This window comes from Hipposideros armiger, unplaced genomic scaffold (genome assembly GCF_001890085.2).
Source record: "Hipposideros armiger isolate ML-2016 unplaced genomic scaffold, ASM189008v1 scaffold_71, whole genome shotgun sequence".
In the NCBI taxonomy this organism is placed as follows: Eukaryota; Metazoa; Chordata; class Mammalia; order Chiroptera; family Hipposideridae; genus Hipposideros; species Hipposideros armiger.
In genome coordinates this window covers 2,335,597-2,349,958 of record NW_017731421.1, presented here as the reverse complement: position 1 = coordinate 2,349,958, position 14,362 = coordinate 2,335,597, and the positions used below count along the sequence as shown (strand labels likewise).

The 14,362-nt window shown below is 39.6% G+C and overlaps 1 protein-coding gene across 1 annotated transcript; it reads left to right on the top strand.

Moving 5' to 3' along the window:
* Positions 1 to 10,500: 10,500 nt before the first annotated feature.
* ASCL4 (achaete-scute family bHLH transcription factor 4) lies at positions 10,501 to 13,583 on the top strand. Its single transcript, XM_019642584.1, has one exon. The coding sequence runs from the start codon at positions 11,018 to 11,020 to the stop codon at positions 11,510 to 11,512; it is 495 nt and encodes a 164-aa protein (XP_019498129.1). The 5' UTR covers positions 10,501 to 11,017; the 3' UTR covers positions 11,513 to 13,583.
* The last annotated feature ends 779 nt before the right edge of the window (positions 13,584 to 14,362 follow it).

The following is a 14,362-nucleotide window of genomic DNA, read 5'->3' as shown; positions in this document are numbered from 1 at the left end:
ATTCAGAAAACATTTATTGAATTACATCTCAAACATAAGGATACAAAATGAGACCCACATCTTGACCTTCAACAGCTTGCAGTCTAGTGGGGACTGGTGCGTTTTGAAAATTCTATTTCATGTGAAACGGCAGGGGCACGCACAGCGTTTTGGACTAGAGCTGGGAGTGGTGTCAACTCGCTTAATATTCCCTTCCTTGTCACAAGGAGAAAGGACATTCCAAATGAGGGAACTAATCACTGAGCATTGAGAGGTCACATTGGTTTTGTTTTCTCGTTGACAACAAATAGAAATCTAAAGCAAGAAAGTCATATCACAAATAAATAATAGACAATATTCCCTAAAATGCCACTTCAAACCTGGGGCCAACGGTATGATGATGTGTCTCATAAATGGCTGAGTGACTTCACTCTGGCTTTCCATGCCTAGTCTTTTTTTTCTTTTTTAAAGATTATCTTGGGGACTTGGGGGAGGGGAACAATATTGGGGAATTGGGGAAGGGAAACAGCCAAGTTGGTTGTCCTTCAATCTTAGTTGTGGAGGGTGCAGCTAGCTCAGCTCCAAGTCCAGTTGCCATCCAGCTGCCCCATGGCAGCTCAATGCCGCTCAGCTCAAAGTGCCGTGTTCAATCTTAGTTGCGGGTGGGCGTAGCCCACCATCCCATTCGGGAGTCCAACCAGAATCCTTGTTGTTAGGAGCACGTGCTCTTACCAGCGGAGCCACTCAGCCGGCTCTCCATGTGTATTCTTTTTTAACAATTTTATAAATATCAGATGTGTATGTAAACATCAGGTCAGATATATGTAAGAGCTAAAATTGTAATACTTATAGAAGAAAAATAGAGACAATCTTTGTAATTTTGATAGGACACAAAAATCAGGAACCACTAAAACAATTAATGAATTGAACTTCATTAAAGTTAAAAGTTTTGGTCTTGAAAAGACACTGTCAACAAAATAAAAACTCAAGCCAGAGAAAGAGAGAAAATATTTGCAAAACAAATATCTGATAAAGGACTTTTATCTGGAATATATAAAGAACCCTTTTAAACTCAAACCCTATTTTTTTAAATGGGCAAAATATTTGAATAACTACCAAATAAAACATGGATGGCAATTAAGCACACAAAAAGATGAGCAGCATCATTAGTTATTTGAGAAATGCAAATCAGAACACAATGAGGTAAAATGTTAGATACCTAAAATATACCTATTAGAGTGGCCAGAATTAAAAAGACTCACTATAACAAGTATTGGTTCAGATATAAAGCTACTGGAACCCTCACACTTTGCTGGCAGGAATGCAAAATGCTGCAGCCGTTTGAGAAAGCAACTTAGCAATTTCTTATACAATAAGATTCAGTAATTACACTCTTAGATATTTATTTGCCCAAGGGAAAATAAAAACATTTGTACAAAGACTTGTAAACAAATGTTCATAGAAGCGTCATTTGTAATAACCACAAACTGAAAACAACCTAAATGTCCATCAACTGGTGAGTGAATAAACAAATTAAAGTATATCTACATAAGGACTACTACTCAGCAATGAAATGGAACAAGTTATTGATACATGGATGAATCTCAAAAACATTAAATTAAGTGAAAGAAACCATACACAAAAGACTACATATTATAAGAGTCCATTCGTATGAAATTCTAGAAAAGGTAAAGCTGTAGTGATAGAAAGCAGATAGGTGGTTGTCAGGACTTGAGGATGATTGCAAGGGATGAGATTGACTGCAAAGGGGCATGAGGGAACTTTTGGGGGTGATGTAAATTATCTTGATTGTGACAGTGGTGACACGACTGTATATATTTGTCAACATTCACCAGAGTACAATTACAATTGGTGAGTTGTATTATATGTAAAAATACCTCAAAAATCAATTTAAAAAATAAATGATGTCAGGATCACCAAAAACTGAAGCATCCTAACCTCATTCCCCAGACTAGATTAGGCCCACTGTATATTTTGTCGTTCTTATCTTTATTGGAATTAATCGTTCAAGTTTTTTGTCTTACCAAATAGATTTTAAGTTTCAGGGGCAAGACCCGTGTCTAGCTTATTTAATGCTATATAACATAACACAGTACCTAGCACTTATTAGGAACTCAATAAATAGTTGATGAATAAATGAAAGTCAAACTGGCATAATTCTAAGCTATGCTTATTAACTCATGTATTGGGGACATACAGCAAATTGATGCCCAAATGTTGCCTGAGGAGCTGATTTAGGGTGACTTGCCACTTCAAAAAGACACCAAGTTGCCAATAAGACAATAAAAGCAATGGGAGAATTGCTGACCAATCAGACAAGCAGAAATGAAGAGTGTTGCTGCTTGTTTAGTGTTAGAAGCCCAAGTATTCCAAAGAAACAAAGATGTATGGTAGAGCTTAGAGATAACTATATATAAAATAAACCAGATAACAACCATTAACATTTTTGCTGGGTGGAAAAGACAAATGTAGACAACAAATTACCTTTAAACATTATCTTGTAGCCCTAAGACAAGGACAGTGATGGGTAAATTTGGGCCTGGAGTGGGCTTCTCAGGATACCTTTCTTTCAATCTCTCATGTTAAGGAGGGTCTGGAAATAATGACTTTTCATGTGGGTAAACCTGTTATTTCACATTCTTAGGATTCTCCTCCATAAAAGCCTGATACAATTAGAATTTATTGTATCAGATTCAAACTGGCTCATTTCTTTAATATTTGCAGAAAGGCATGGAAAGGTTAGCGTTTATTCAACAAATATTTGTTGAGTGCCTACTATGTGCCAGGCATTGCTCTAGACACTGGGGATAAAGCAGTGAACTAAACAGGCAAAAAATACCGGTCGATATGGAGCTTACATGATAGTGAGAAAAGACCAATAATAAACAAATAACTAATTAAAATATAAAATATAGTACCAGATAGCAATAAATACCGTGAAAAAAATGTGGCAGGGAAGATGGATAGAAAGTGTTCAAGGATGGGGGGGTGCAATTTTAAATAGGGTAGACAGAGAAGACATCATTGAAAAGGTGACATTTGAACCAAAGGAGGTGAGGGAGTGATCTATGTCGACATCTATTGATAGAAGAAGAGTACAGTAAAACCTTGGATTGCGAGTGACTTGGTTTGCTAGTGTTCCGCAAGATGAGCAAACATTTCTAATACATTTTAAGTTGGTAAACGAGTGATGTCTTGCAATACAAGAAGTTTGTTTCCGGAATGAATTATGCTCGCAAACCAAGGTATTATTGTATTTCAGTCAGAGGGCAGGACAAGTACAAAGGCCCCAAGACAAGAGAATGGCTGGCAGGTCTGAGGAATTGCAAGGAGGCCAGTGACATTAGAACTGTACTGTCCAATATGGTAGCCACTAGCCACTAGTCACATGTGGTTACTGAGCCCTGAAATATGCCTAGTTCAAACTGTGTGATCATCTTTGGGTGGGAGAGTAAAACAGAGTGATCTGTGTTAATGGCCCCAGTTCTTTACTCCTCCTGGTAACCATGCCCTTTGCAAGGTGACTTTACAGGTAATCCCAGGAAGAGGTGGAGCGTCCTTCCTGCCTGGTGATTATGTGATTATGTGTTTGCCATACCAGACATGCTAGAACTCAGCCAAACTTAGCCTAAATCATTACCCCTGAGGCTCATGAACTAAATAAATGCTTATACTCTTAAGCTTCGGATTCTCAGGGTGCTTTATTTGGTGGCCATGCTGCTGAGGCTGCCTTCCTTTTCTTGGACACCCCTAATTCTCTGCTCTGACCTCTGGAAACTGTTACATGGGTATAAAAGATTAAGCACTAATATTCGGAACATTATTTCTCTTGGGTCAATGTTCCAAGTACTTCGTTTAACTCCTATAAGGGCTTCAGAATGGCTTGTGTGTGTGTTTTTTTTTAATGGTATGGATGTGGGTCTAGAATTGGGATAAACTTATGTGTTCTGTTAATCCTTTAGACTTAAAAAAGTGGAACACACGTGGTGTTGAACTAATTCGATTTCTCAGCTCTGAAGGAAATTTATTAATTTCAGTGGAGGGTGTGACTGCTGAAGGTGTGACTGCCGAAGGAACCCTGACTGCTCAGGCTTTGGAGTAAGACCCCTCTAGTTGAGACTGAGCAGAATTCAAAACTAGGAGAATGATCTGAGAAGCTTAACCTAAGACATATTGATGTTGATATCTTTAAATTTTAACCTACAAGGGAAAGGTTATTTAAACTTTGGGTTTTAGTTTATCCCTAGTAATTTGATAATGAGGGGTGTACTTTTACATTTGGAGTATTACTCTACTGATCATTTATTTGATTGAGTAACCTTTGGTCAGCTATATTGGAATGTTTTTCGTTTGAAATAGGAAAAGAATCAAGAATGGGTTTTGGGCTGAGGGACCACAAGCCTTTGGGGTTAATTTAATTAATGTATTGTGCTGATCAATTTTAGAGATTTTAAGTGATTCTAGAGTCTAGGATGATAAACAAAGGGGTAGTAGTTGCCAATGAAGGAGGATAAAAACTCAGGAGGGAAAGATAAGAGCATTATAAAGACCTCCTAAAATTCCAATGGTAATGATAAAAGAAATTACAAAGTAACTGAAAATTTAGCACTCAAGAATTTCCAAATATATTTTTTAGGATGTGTTTTACCAAACTTTCAAGGAATAGATAATTTCCACCTTTTACAAATGGTTCCAGATCCTAGAAATATTGTAGATGGAAAGCTACGCGACTTATTTTTTAATAAGTTTAAAATAATGCTGAAACCAGAAAAGGGGAACACAGGAGTAGAAAGCTATCAGCCAATGTAACTTGGAACTGTAGAAACAAAATCTCTAAGTAAAACATTAACAAACTGAATCCAGCAGGGCATTAAAAGAATTATCACTCCATAGGGTTTAATCCCAGGGATGCAAAATGACTCAACATTAGCAAATCTATTATTGTAATTTATTGTAATAGAAGTAAATTCTATTTAAAGAAAAAAATACACATGAATGTCTTCATAGATACATTTGATAAAATTTAATAGCCACTCCTTATAATACTCTTAGCAAACTAGTAGAAGAAAATTTCCTTAATTTGATAAAGAATATCTTCTACATGGTGAAATATTAGCTGCTTTCCCATAAAAAAATACAAAGATGCTAGCTATTACTACTACAATTAACATTGGACTGGAGATTCCATAAGAAAAATAAATGAGTTATATTAGAAAGGAAGAAACAAAACTATCATTACTAATAGACAATATGATTATAGTTTAAGAAGTCCTCGAAAATCATGTTTTAAAAATAATGATTAAGGCCGGCCTAGTGGCTCGTTGGTTAAGAGTTGGCTTGGGAGTGTGAGCTCTGAGCAGCAGGGCCCCGATTCAAATCCCACATGATGGCCAGTGACGCTGCACCCTCTATAGCTAAGATGGTGAACAACAGCTCAACCTGGAGGTGAGCTGCCGTGAGTTGCTGGGGACGGCGTAGGCTGCAGCCCCTGCTGCAGTGGGCTGCCCTGAGCTACCGTGAGCAGCCGGCAGCCAGTGTGAGCAGCCAGGAACTGGCATGAGCTGCCGTGAGCTGCTGTGTGCTGCTGTGGGTGGCCTTCCAAGGGCTGGCCACCAATCTGCCTCACCAGGGAAGAGCTCAATGATCACAATGCCAACATGGGCCAGTGAAACGACGTCCTCCACAACTAGACTGAAGAACCAAAGGACAGCAACTTGTCTGTTCCCCTCCCCTGATTCCCCAATAAAATCTTTAAAAAAAAAAATAGTGATTAGAACTATCTTGAGTGGAGTGTTGTTTCACAACTGTATACATTTGGCAAAACTCATTGAATCATGTATTTAATATATGAGACTATATGCATTTAACTGTATGTAGATTTTTATCGCAATTAAAAACCATTAGAACTTAAGAAGAGGGCTCACTTATGAATGGATTAAAGATTAACATGAAATAAATCAATAGCTTGGAAGAGTAGGAAAAAATTCTATTCACAACAGAAACCAAACCTATGAGACATCTTGATATAAACATAACAAGAAACATGTAAGATCTGCATAAAGAAACTTGTGGAACTCTTTAAAAGACAAAAAAAAAAAGAAGATCTGAATAAATGAGTTCTATGTTCATATAAGAGAGATTCAATTATTTTAAAAAAGTAATTTCTCTCCAAATTAATCTGTATATTTAATACAATCCTAGTTAGAATCCCAAGTTTGTTTGTTTGTTTGTTCCTCCTGGATATTAAAAGTGCACGTTACCTTCTTTGCTCTCCTTTTTCAAATTTGGGCATCCTTGCTCAATAGTTCTTCCAGACGAATTGTAGAGTCAGCCATTCGTTCTCCAAGCCTTGAGTTTGGTGCCTTTTTCTAATTCACACAAAGGCACCACATAGACAAGAAAAGGCCTTGTAAAAGGTGTGGTTGGAGAAGGTAGCCTTAAATAAGGAAGAAAAGACAAAAACCATAGGAAAGAATTAATGTATTTGACTACATCTAAAACTTACATTTCTGTATGGCAAAAGATTTCACAGACAAGGTGAAAATGCAAATAGCATTTGAGAACAGAAAAAAAAAAGTGATACATTGTACCTAAATATGTGTGGTTCTTTAAACCTTGCTTTAAATGATCTTTAAAATAGAATGTAATGGTGTAGGTAAAGAATTAATAAGCTTTTACCCTTTTGCATGGCAATTTGACCTTCAGCTAACTTTCTGTTATCTGTGCCTCTGAAACCTGATAAAGATAGAATTGTCAACTATGTCATTTGGCAACATTACTTATATTAGAGCAATTACCTGATTGGTAAATTGCATTTGGACTGGCAAAACTATAATTACCTAATGGGAGAGCATAGCTTTGGGCTTCCCCAAGTGTGAAAACTCTTTAATTGGGCCCTGGTGGGTCCCTGGATGCTATTCCTGTGAGGCCATTACAAGAAATACTGGCTCCTAAGGGGTATGAGACTTCTAAGCCAGCGCAGCTGCCACACGAGTCTGGCATGAGTCTTCTTTCCTGGCACCAGCGCTGTCCCTTGGCTGCAGGTTAATGGCGAGCAGCTGTATGACTGCTGTGTAGATTACTACCAGGACTCCCAGGGAGGTGGAACACCAAATTTTGCCCTGCTCCAAGTTGTCCTTCCTGACCTATATCCTCCCAAATGAATCTGATGCTAAATGTGGCCCACGGTGGTCTTAGCGAGTCTCAATGCTTACATATTTGTACCTAAGAAGCCCCCTGGTGGATGCTACACATGGTAATACAGTTTATGCCTGAGCTCTATAGAAAAGGACTAACTGAATAGAAATGTGTTAGATAATCAATTTGAGATTTAGTAACCTACACCTGTGAGAAATCTGATTTCTCTCGTGAGGTCATATACTATATATATTTCTCTGTTCCCACTGTGACAGCTGATGTAAATTGCCGGTGTGGGGCCAGACAAGGATGTATACCTTAGTGCCATGAGCCTAGGACAGGGGTTGGCAAACTGCAGCTTGCAAGCCACATGCAGCTCTTTAGGTACGTACATGTGGCTCTGAAGTAAAATTGAAAATGAAAATAAAACTATCATAGTTTCATTTATAAAATTTTTAAAGGATATTATTCACATAATGGTGATTTCATTTGTTTGTGGCTCTCGAATAATTTTTAAATTGTTGTGAGGGACAGGATTGGCTCTTCCGTCTCAAAAGTATGCTGACCCCTGGCCTAGGAGACCCAACTATATAATGTGATATCAAATATTTCACAAGAAGAGCCCATCATAGTTTTCTTCTCACCGGTTTCAAGCAGGTGATGAAGGACCTGAGTTTTAGGGGTGGCAGTTCTCCAAGGCCTTAGACGTACCTTTAAATCTACTGAGGCTGATCTTTAATGACTCAAGCAGTCCACCTAGGACTATGCAAATCTAGTCCCAAGTGTCCTTGGAGGTTTAGCATACCTGTAACTCAATCTAGCCAGTCTTATGGGAGACATCTTTAAAGTTGGAGAGAACGCTTGTCAGGATCAAAACTGACTGGAGAGCGACTGGGAGTTGGAACCTCCTCTTTTGACCTGTTTGGATGTATTGAGAAAGGCAGCCTCCCTCTCCCCATCCCCCACTTTCACATCATGTGAGTAAAACAATGCTTCTCACTGGAAAAGCCACTTATTTCCAATGCATTTACACCTTCAAAAAGCATAAGAAAGACTCTGTCAGCATTCGTTGTGACCATGTAGATATATCATAACATTACTTGGACCCTATAAAAAGACCACTATAGGATCAGGATCTGAAAATCAATTTTAAATTGTGGCATTAGTGCTGGGGTGGGAAACACAGCCCTACAGGTATTTATTCTTTCAGAGTCAGGATTTATAAACAGCCAAGAAACCCTGGTTCAAGAGTATGAAATCATAATGATAAATCCGTTGGTTTGGGTCAGATCAGGGGTGTCCATTAAGTTTTCTAAACATTCTCTTGTTATTTTAAACTTCACTAGATTGAAAAATACAAAAGTAATATGTGCTTTTTGTGATAAGTTAAACAGTAGAGAGATCCATAAATCTCTCCATAAAGAAAAATGAACACCTCCCTCAACCCCAATGCCACCCTTTTTAGGCAACCAATGACAATAGTTTAGTGTGTGTCTTTCCACCTCAATCTCTGTGCTCACATGAACACATATAAAGACATGTAAGTCACGTAGAACAATTTGTTTTAACTTTGAGCTGCGTACATTACTCTGCAATTTGCTCTTTTTCACTTAACACATAATAGACATCTCTGCAAGTTCTTACATATAGCACTAACATTTTAAATAATAGCATAATATTCTAAAAGTATTAGCTCTTTTCCTGTTGATGGACATCCGGGTTGTTTCCTTTTTAAAAAACCACCACAATGTTGCAATAGATATTATTATAAATATAAATCCATGCCGGTGCATTTATTTTTGTAGGACAAAATTGTAGGGTTCTCTAGGCCAAAGGATATGTGAAGTGCTCTATTAATTTTAATAGTTACTTTCCCAAAAGCTTGTAGCCATTTATGTTTCTGCCCCTTCCCCAAATCTTTGCCTGTCCTGATGTTAGCAATTAAAAAAATTTTTTTTGCCAATCTGAGCATGAAAAATGGTATATTTTAACTCTTCTCCCTTTTGCTCCCCTCCAATCTATTCTCCACTCTGCAGAAGTGACCTTTTTGAAAACCAATTTTTACTACATGCTTTCCCTTCTCAAAATATCTCATTTATTTCTTGTCACTCTTAGAATGAAAGCGAAAGTCTTTGACATGGCCAAAAGGCACGCCGTGGTCCTATCATCTATCTACCTGTCTGGTGGGCTTTTCTCCCAACGAGAAGAGCTTTCTTGTGATCTAACTCTACTGAGAAATTAAGGTGACATATAAGCGTGTTTGCCAGTACAAGCCACATGGGGAGCTATGTCTTCTAAAAGGTGACTATCTTATGCCTGAAAGGAATAATTATTTCCATTTTATTTGCCTTGATGGAAGTGCTTTTCCAGTTGCTTCGGGCAGATCACTTAGTGTAAACAGGGAAGCATAAGACTTGTCAAAAAAAACATGTTAGGGCGACACCTTGGCTCCTGAGGAACAGGCAGAAAGTCTGATCATAAATGGAGGGGGTTTTTGCTTCTCTTGTTTTTAAGTTGGACTTTTAAAGTAGAAGCTGCCTTTAATGTGCTGGTTTGCAGAACAGGAAATCTGATTTTTCAGTGTGATAACACGTTCTTTGACATTAACCAGTACAGTTGGATTTTTAATGACACTTTCATCTTCAAAGCCCTTCACCAACATGGGTGGATTAATTATTCATTTTTGGTTGTGTGTTGAAAAGAAAGGCCTTCAAAGCCACCATCCTTTCTCCTTGGAATTGGGGCTCTCCACCTTTCAAATGTTGCTTTTCTAACCCCAAGGGAGAAAATAAATTGCACCTTTCTTTTTTTTTTTTAAGACAAAAAGAATACAATAGAAATCTGCTCTTTACACTATGGAAAGATGATGTCCTTATATCCTGGGTGGGATTAGAAGAGGTCGGAAAGCAGTGTTTAAAGTGTGTTTACAGTAAGCACTGGGAGAAATGACTTTGGCTAAAAGTGTTTGTTACTACTCAGTCTTTTGATGTACTCCTGAAAAGTAGCACAACACATAAGCGCCCTATGCTATCCGTAAGTTGAAGCATAATAGGCAGACCATTACATTCGTTGCTAAAGTATATTTCTTTCCTGTTCCCTTCAAAAACAAATGTCTAATTGGGGGTTTAAAAGATTTGACTTTGGAGAAGAAAACCCCCAAGCCTTCCCTAGGGTCCTCCTTGATTTGACACATCTTATAACCACAAGGGAGCAGTCTTTCCTTTGATGAGGTCTTCCCTCCACCTCCCCAGAAATGAAAGAGCAAGTGTAGGTTTGCAAACAGTCTAAAAGCCCTTTCCATTAGCCCTGGACGCCGGAAACCACAAAGGGCAGTCAAGTTTTGGTTTTCAAGGAGAAAGCCTCTGGTGATCTTTCACTCAGCCGCTCAGCCGCCAGGAGATCTGTTGGTTCCTGGGAGGAGCTCCTCTGAATCCTTGCAGATTTCTATGCTCTTGACGACCCAGATCAGTGGATTACAGTCATTGAAAAGCTTCGGTGACTTCGGAAGATTACTCTGTTTGGTGTGCGCTCACATTGCCAGGCTAGGGGACTGAGCGGTGGAACCCCCTTGTTAGTTTTTTTAAAGAAGATCAGAAAGGAAGACGGGGTATGAAGTGTGGATTAGAGGTCCTAAATCTTTGCCTAGCACCTCGGTCTGGCTCTTTATAAATAGATTGAGGAGCGCAATGAATTTATGGGATCATGCAAAGTTTCCTTGAAGCTTCTTCTGGAGCCTAGCTTCCGGATCCAGAAACTTCTCCAAAAACAGACCTGCTGTGCCAGGCGGTCTGAATGGACCGGCATCTCCGCTTGGAGAAGTTGCAGCTTCATTTTCTGTTGAGAGGTTCATCTCTTGGGTGACCTGGTGGCTTTTCGGCGAATGATGGAGAAACGTAAACCCGCCGGACTGCTGACCTTGCCGTACCATCTGCACCCGGTGCCCCTGAGCCTGCCTGGGACGCTGCCCCGCCTTCCTCTGAGTGACCCGTTCACGGTCTCCTTGCATCTGGACGCCGCGTGCTGCGCCCCGAGACGGCCCTACCTGCCCCTGCCGCTGGACGGCGCCTTCCAGCCCACCTTTCTCCACAAGCGCAACCTGCGCGAGCGGCAGCGGGTGCGCTGCGTGAACGAGGGGTACGCGCGCCTCCGAGACCACCTGCCCCGGGAGCTGGCTGGCAGGCGCCTCAGCAAAGTGGAGACCCTCCGCGCCGCCATCAGCTACATCAAGCACCTCCAGGAGCTGCTGGAGCGCCACGCGCGGGGGCAGGAGGGCCCCGCCGGCACCCCGCACAGGCCCGAATGCAACAGCGATGGCGAGTCCAAGGCCTCGTCAGCGCCTTCGCCCTGCAGCGAGCCCGAGGAGGGGGGCAGCTAGCGAGCGCCGGGACTCCTGGCCGCACCTCCGTGCCCGCTGCACGGCGCGCCTTTGCAGTCTGGTCTAAGGTTCTCTCCGAAGTTGGTGGCATTTCTAAAAAAATGTTCCTGGTTTTACTTCCAGGAAAAAAAAAAAATCTTAGGAATAAGAAATTAGTGCTTGAGGGGGAAAAGATATTTTGACATTCTGGTTTATCTCCTCTTGTTGGTTTTGTGCCTGCAATTCGAAGGTGCTCATGAAAAGAAACTCTTCTGTACTTCTCAAATGCAAACCATACCAGATTCTGAGCACCTTGTCCTGAAAACTCAAAAGGGAATGCCAGTGGTAATTTCCTACAGCCAGCTGTTTGGGTCAAGTCTGTACAAACTATTGAAATAAATCCGCCGGTAACCAAAGAACTTTCCAAAAGTAAATAAATGACAGTTATTAAGATGAGAGGAATGTTTTCTTGCATTCCTTCCTTTGGGAATTGCATTCGAAATTTAATCGACTCCATGCTGTGGGTGAAGGTGGTGACACCTGAGAATACATTTGTCAGAGCGCGCTGCTAGGCCATGCTGTTGACTGAATATGTGAACAGTGGTGCGAGCGGAGACGTTCTGTATTTGATACGTCCCGTTTTATCAAAAAGTGGCTTTTGAAAACTTCATAGCATTTAGCAGATGACCTATGTTAGTGTCCATGATCTCTTTGGAAGAGAACTCAGATTTGTATGAACACTTCCTTTCCCTCTCAGTTTCTGTGCGCTGTTCTTTTCATTTCCGTCTTCTTTGCACCGCCCCTTGTAGTTCTCATTCCATCTAATTTTGGCTACACTGAAGTGACATTGTGACTTTGGGAAAAAAAAAGAAAAGAAAAGAAAAGAAAATGCTTAGCTGGTTGAATGGGATGGACTGAAGTTGGTACATTCTCAAATTTCCACCACCACGAGGGCTTCCTGGTATGTTGAAATTATCTAGTGACGTTGGCTTTTAAAAATACTTAATTCTGGTCATTTTTTTCCCCCTGAGAAAATTATAAATTCAGTAGATAAGTCAAAAGCTTGTTTACCTAAGAAATAAACTTCCTCTCTCTAAAGTTATTTTCTAATATGCTGAATTGCCCTTTAGACACAGGCAGCTTTGGTTTGAGGGTGGGGAGTGGGCCTAGGAAATAGACAAAAAGACAAAACTGACAATGGTGAGCCCTTTCAGGGAACTACTTCACTTAATCCCCACACTGGCCTCATAAAGTAGATTTTATTAGCCCCTTGTTACGGATGTGTCAACTGAGGGAAGCTAATATTTAGTGAACATCTTTTACATGCCAGGAATTCAGTTGTGTGCTTTCTACATGTTGTCCTATTTAATTCTCATAAATCTGTGCGGTGTGTATTACACATATTTTGTGGTTTTAAAGAAAGAAAATGAAGATCAAGGTTGTCTCCCTTGCCCAGGATAGTGGTGCTATGATTCGTTGAGCTGAGATCTAGTCCTTCCCTTGCTCCAAGCAAACAATACTTGACCTGTGGAATGCTAAAGCCATGTTAAAAAGTATAATTACTAGTATTTATAACGGTGAGTTAAAATGGCATGCTATTGTTCCCAGCTGCACAGATAAATGCTGTGCAATGATTCACATCCACACTTCCCTTTTCCTTAAGGACAAGGGAGAGTCTTTTGGTTTGAATGAACAAGATGTAAGAGCTGTTTTCTCTTACCCATCACTTAGTTACAGCCTGACACACTCCCACAATATATTCATTTTAGTCTCCAGGCGGGTTGTTATTCCATGTGAGGGTTTCAGTGAAGCAAGTCTAAGTGAAATATACTTACTAATTAGGGAAGAAAAGGCAGGGGACAACCATGTTTCCTTCCTGGTGATCGGAGGAGATGCTAATTTCATCAAGTCACTAAGAGCCTGGCTTTTTTAGGGGCCTTGGATGGGCAGTAATCACACTTTCCATTCCTTTATTCTGGTCCAGCCATGGTGTAACACCTTAAAAGTTTTTGACACTTTCTAAAGTAGGAATAGTAACAATAAAAGAGTATATTTTGTTTCATCTACACAGGCTATGTGATTGCTTTTTAAATGCAGGAAAAAAGAAATTCTTTTACTTCTTTAAATAAATGTATAAAATCTGTGAATAAATATAATATACTTTGCTGAGATGAGTGGCTTATAAAGAGAAGGACAAAGGAGGTTTTAATAGAGAATTTTATTCTGGATAAAATGTCTTAAGAGACTTTTAATGTGGTTTTATTTGAAGCCCTATTAAGAGTAAGGCAATGATTTTGAGAAACCTTTTGAAAAAAATACAGTAAAATCTCACCTCAATCATATAACTTTTGTTTTTAGAGAAAAAAAAAATCAGGCAATTTTTCTAGAAATTTCCTGATGGCTTACAGGAGGAGCACCAATTCAGGAGTGAGGCCTTTTAAAATGTTCAGTCTTCCCTCTACCTGTGAATGAACACTTCATTAACCATAGAACCATTTGACTTTCAAAAAGAACAAAGTTGGTTCTAGGTACTTACGCCTTAGCATCCTTGCCACAATCATTTTTGCTGCAAACATGTTCGTGGCATCACTAATTGGCCATAAGGCAATTTTGCCATAAAAAAAAAAGATAAACTAACTGGTTAACAGTTGGAGTTTTTGTTTGATTGCTTGGTTTCATTTCTCCATTAACGAATCAACTGCGTTCATCTGGCTTAATGTATTTAAGCTGTTGACAGTTTCTTTTCATTTTTTCATTGACAAGTTTTCACAGTTACACCCATTTTTATATTATGCATAAATCTTACCTAGCCCTCATAATGGTCTTTACAGTGACGAGCAGATGTGGTAGTGGTGATGGTCTTAGAATACG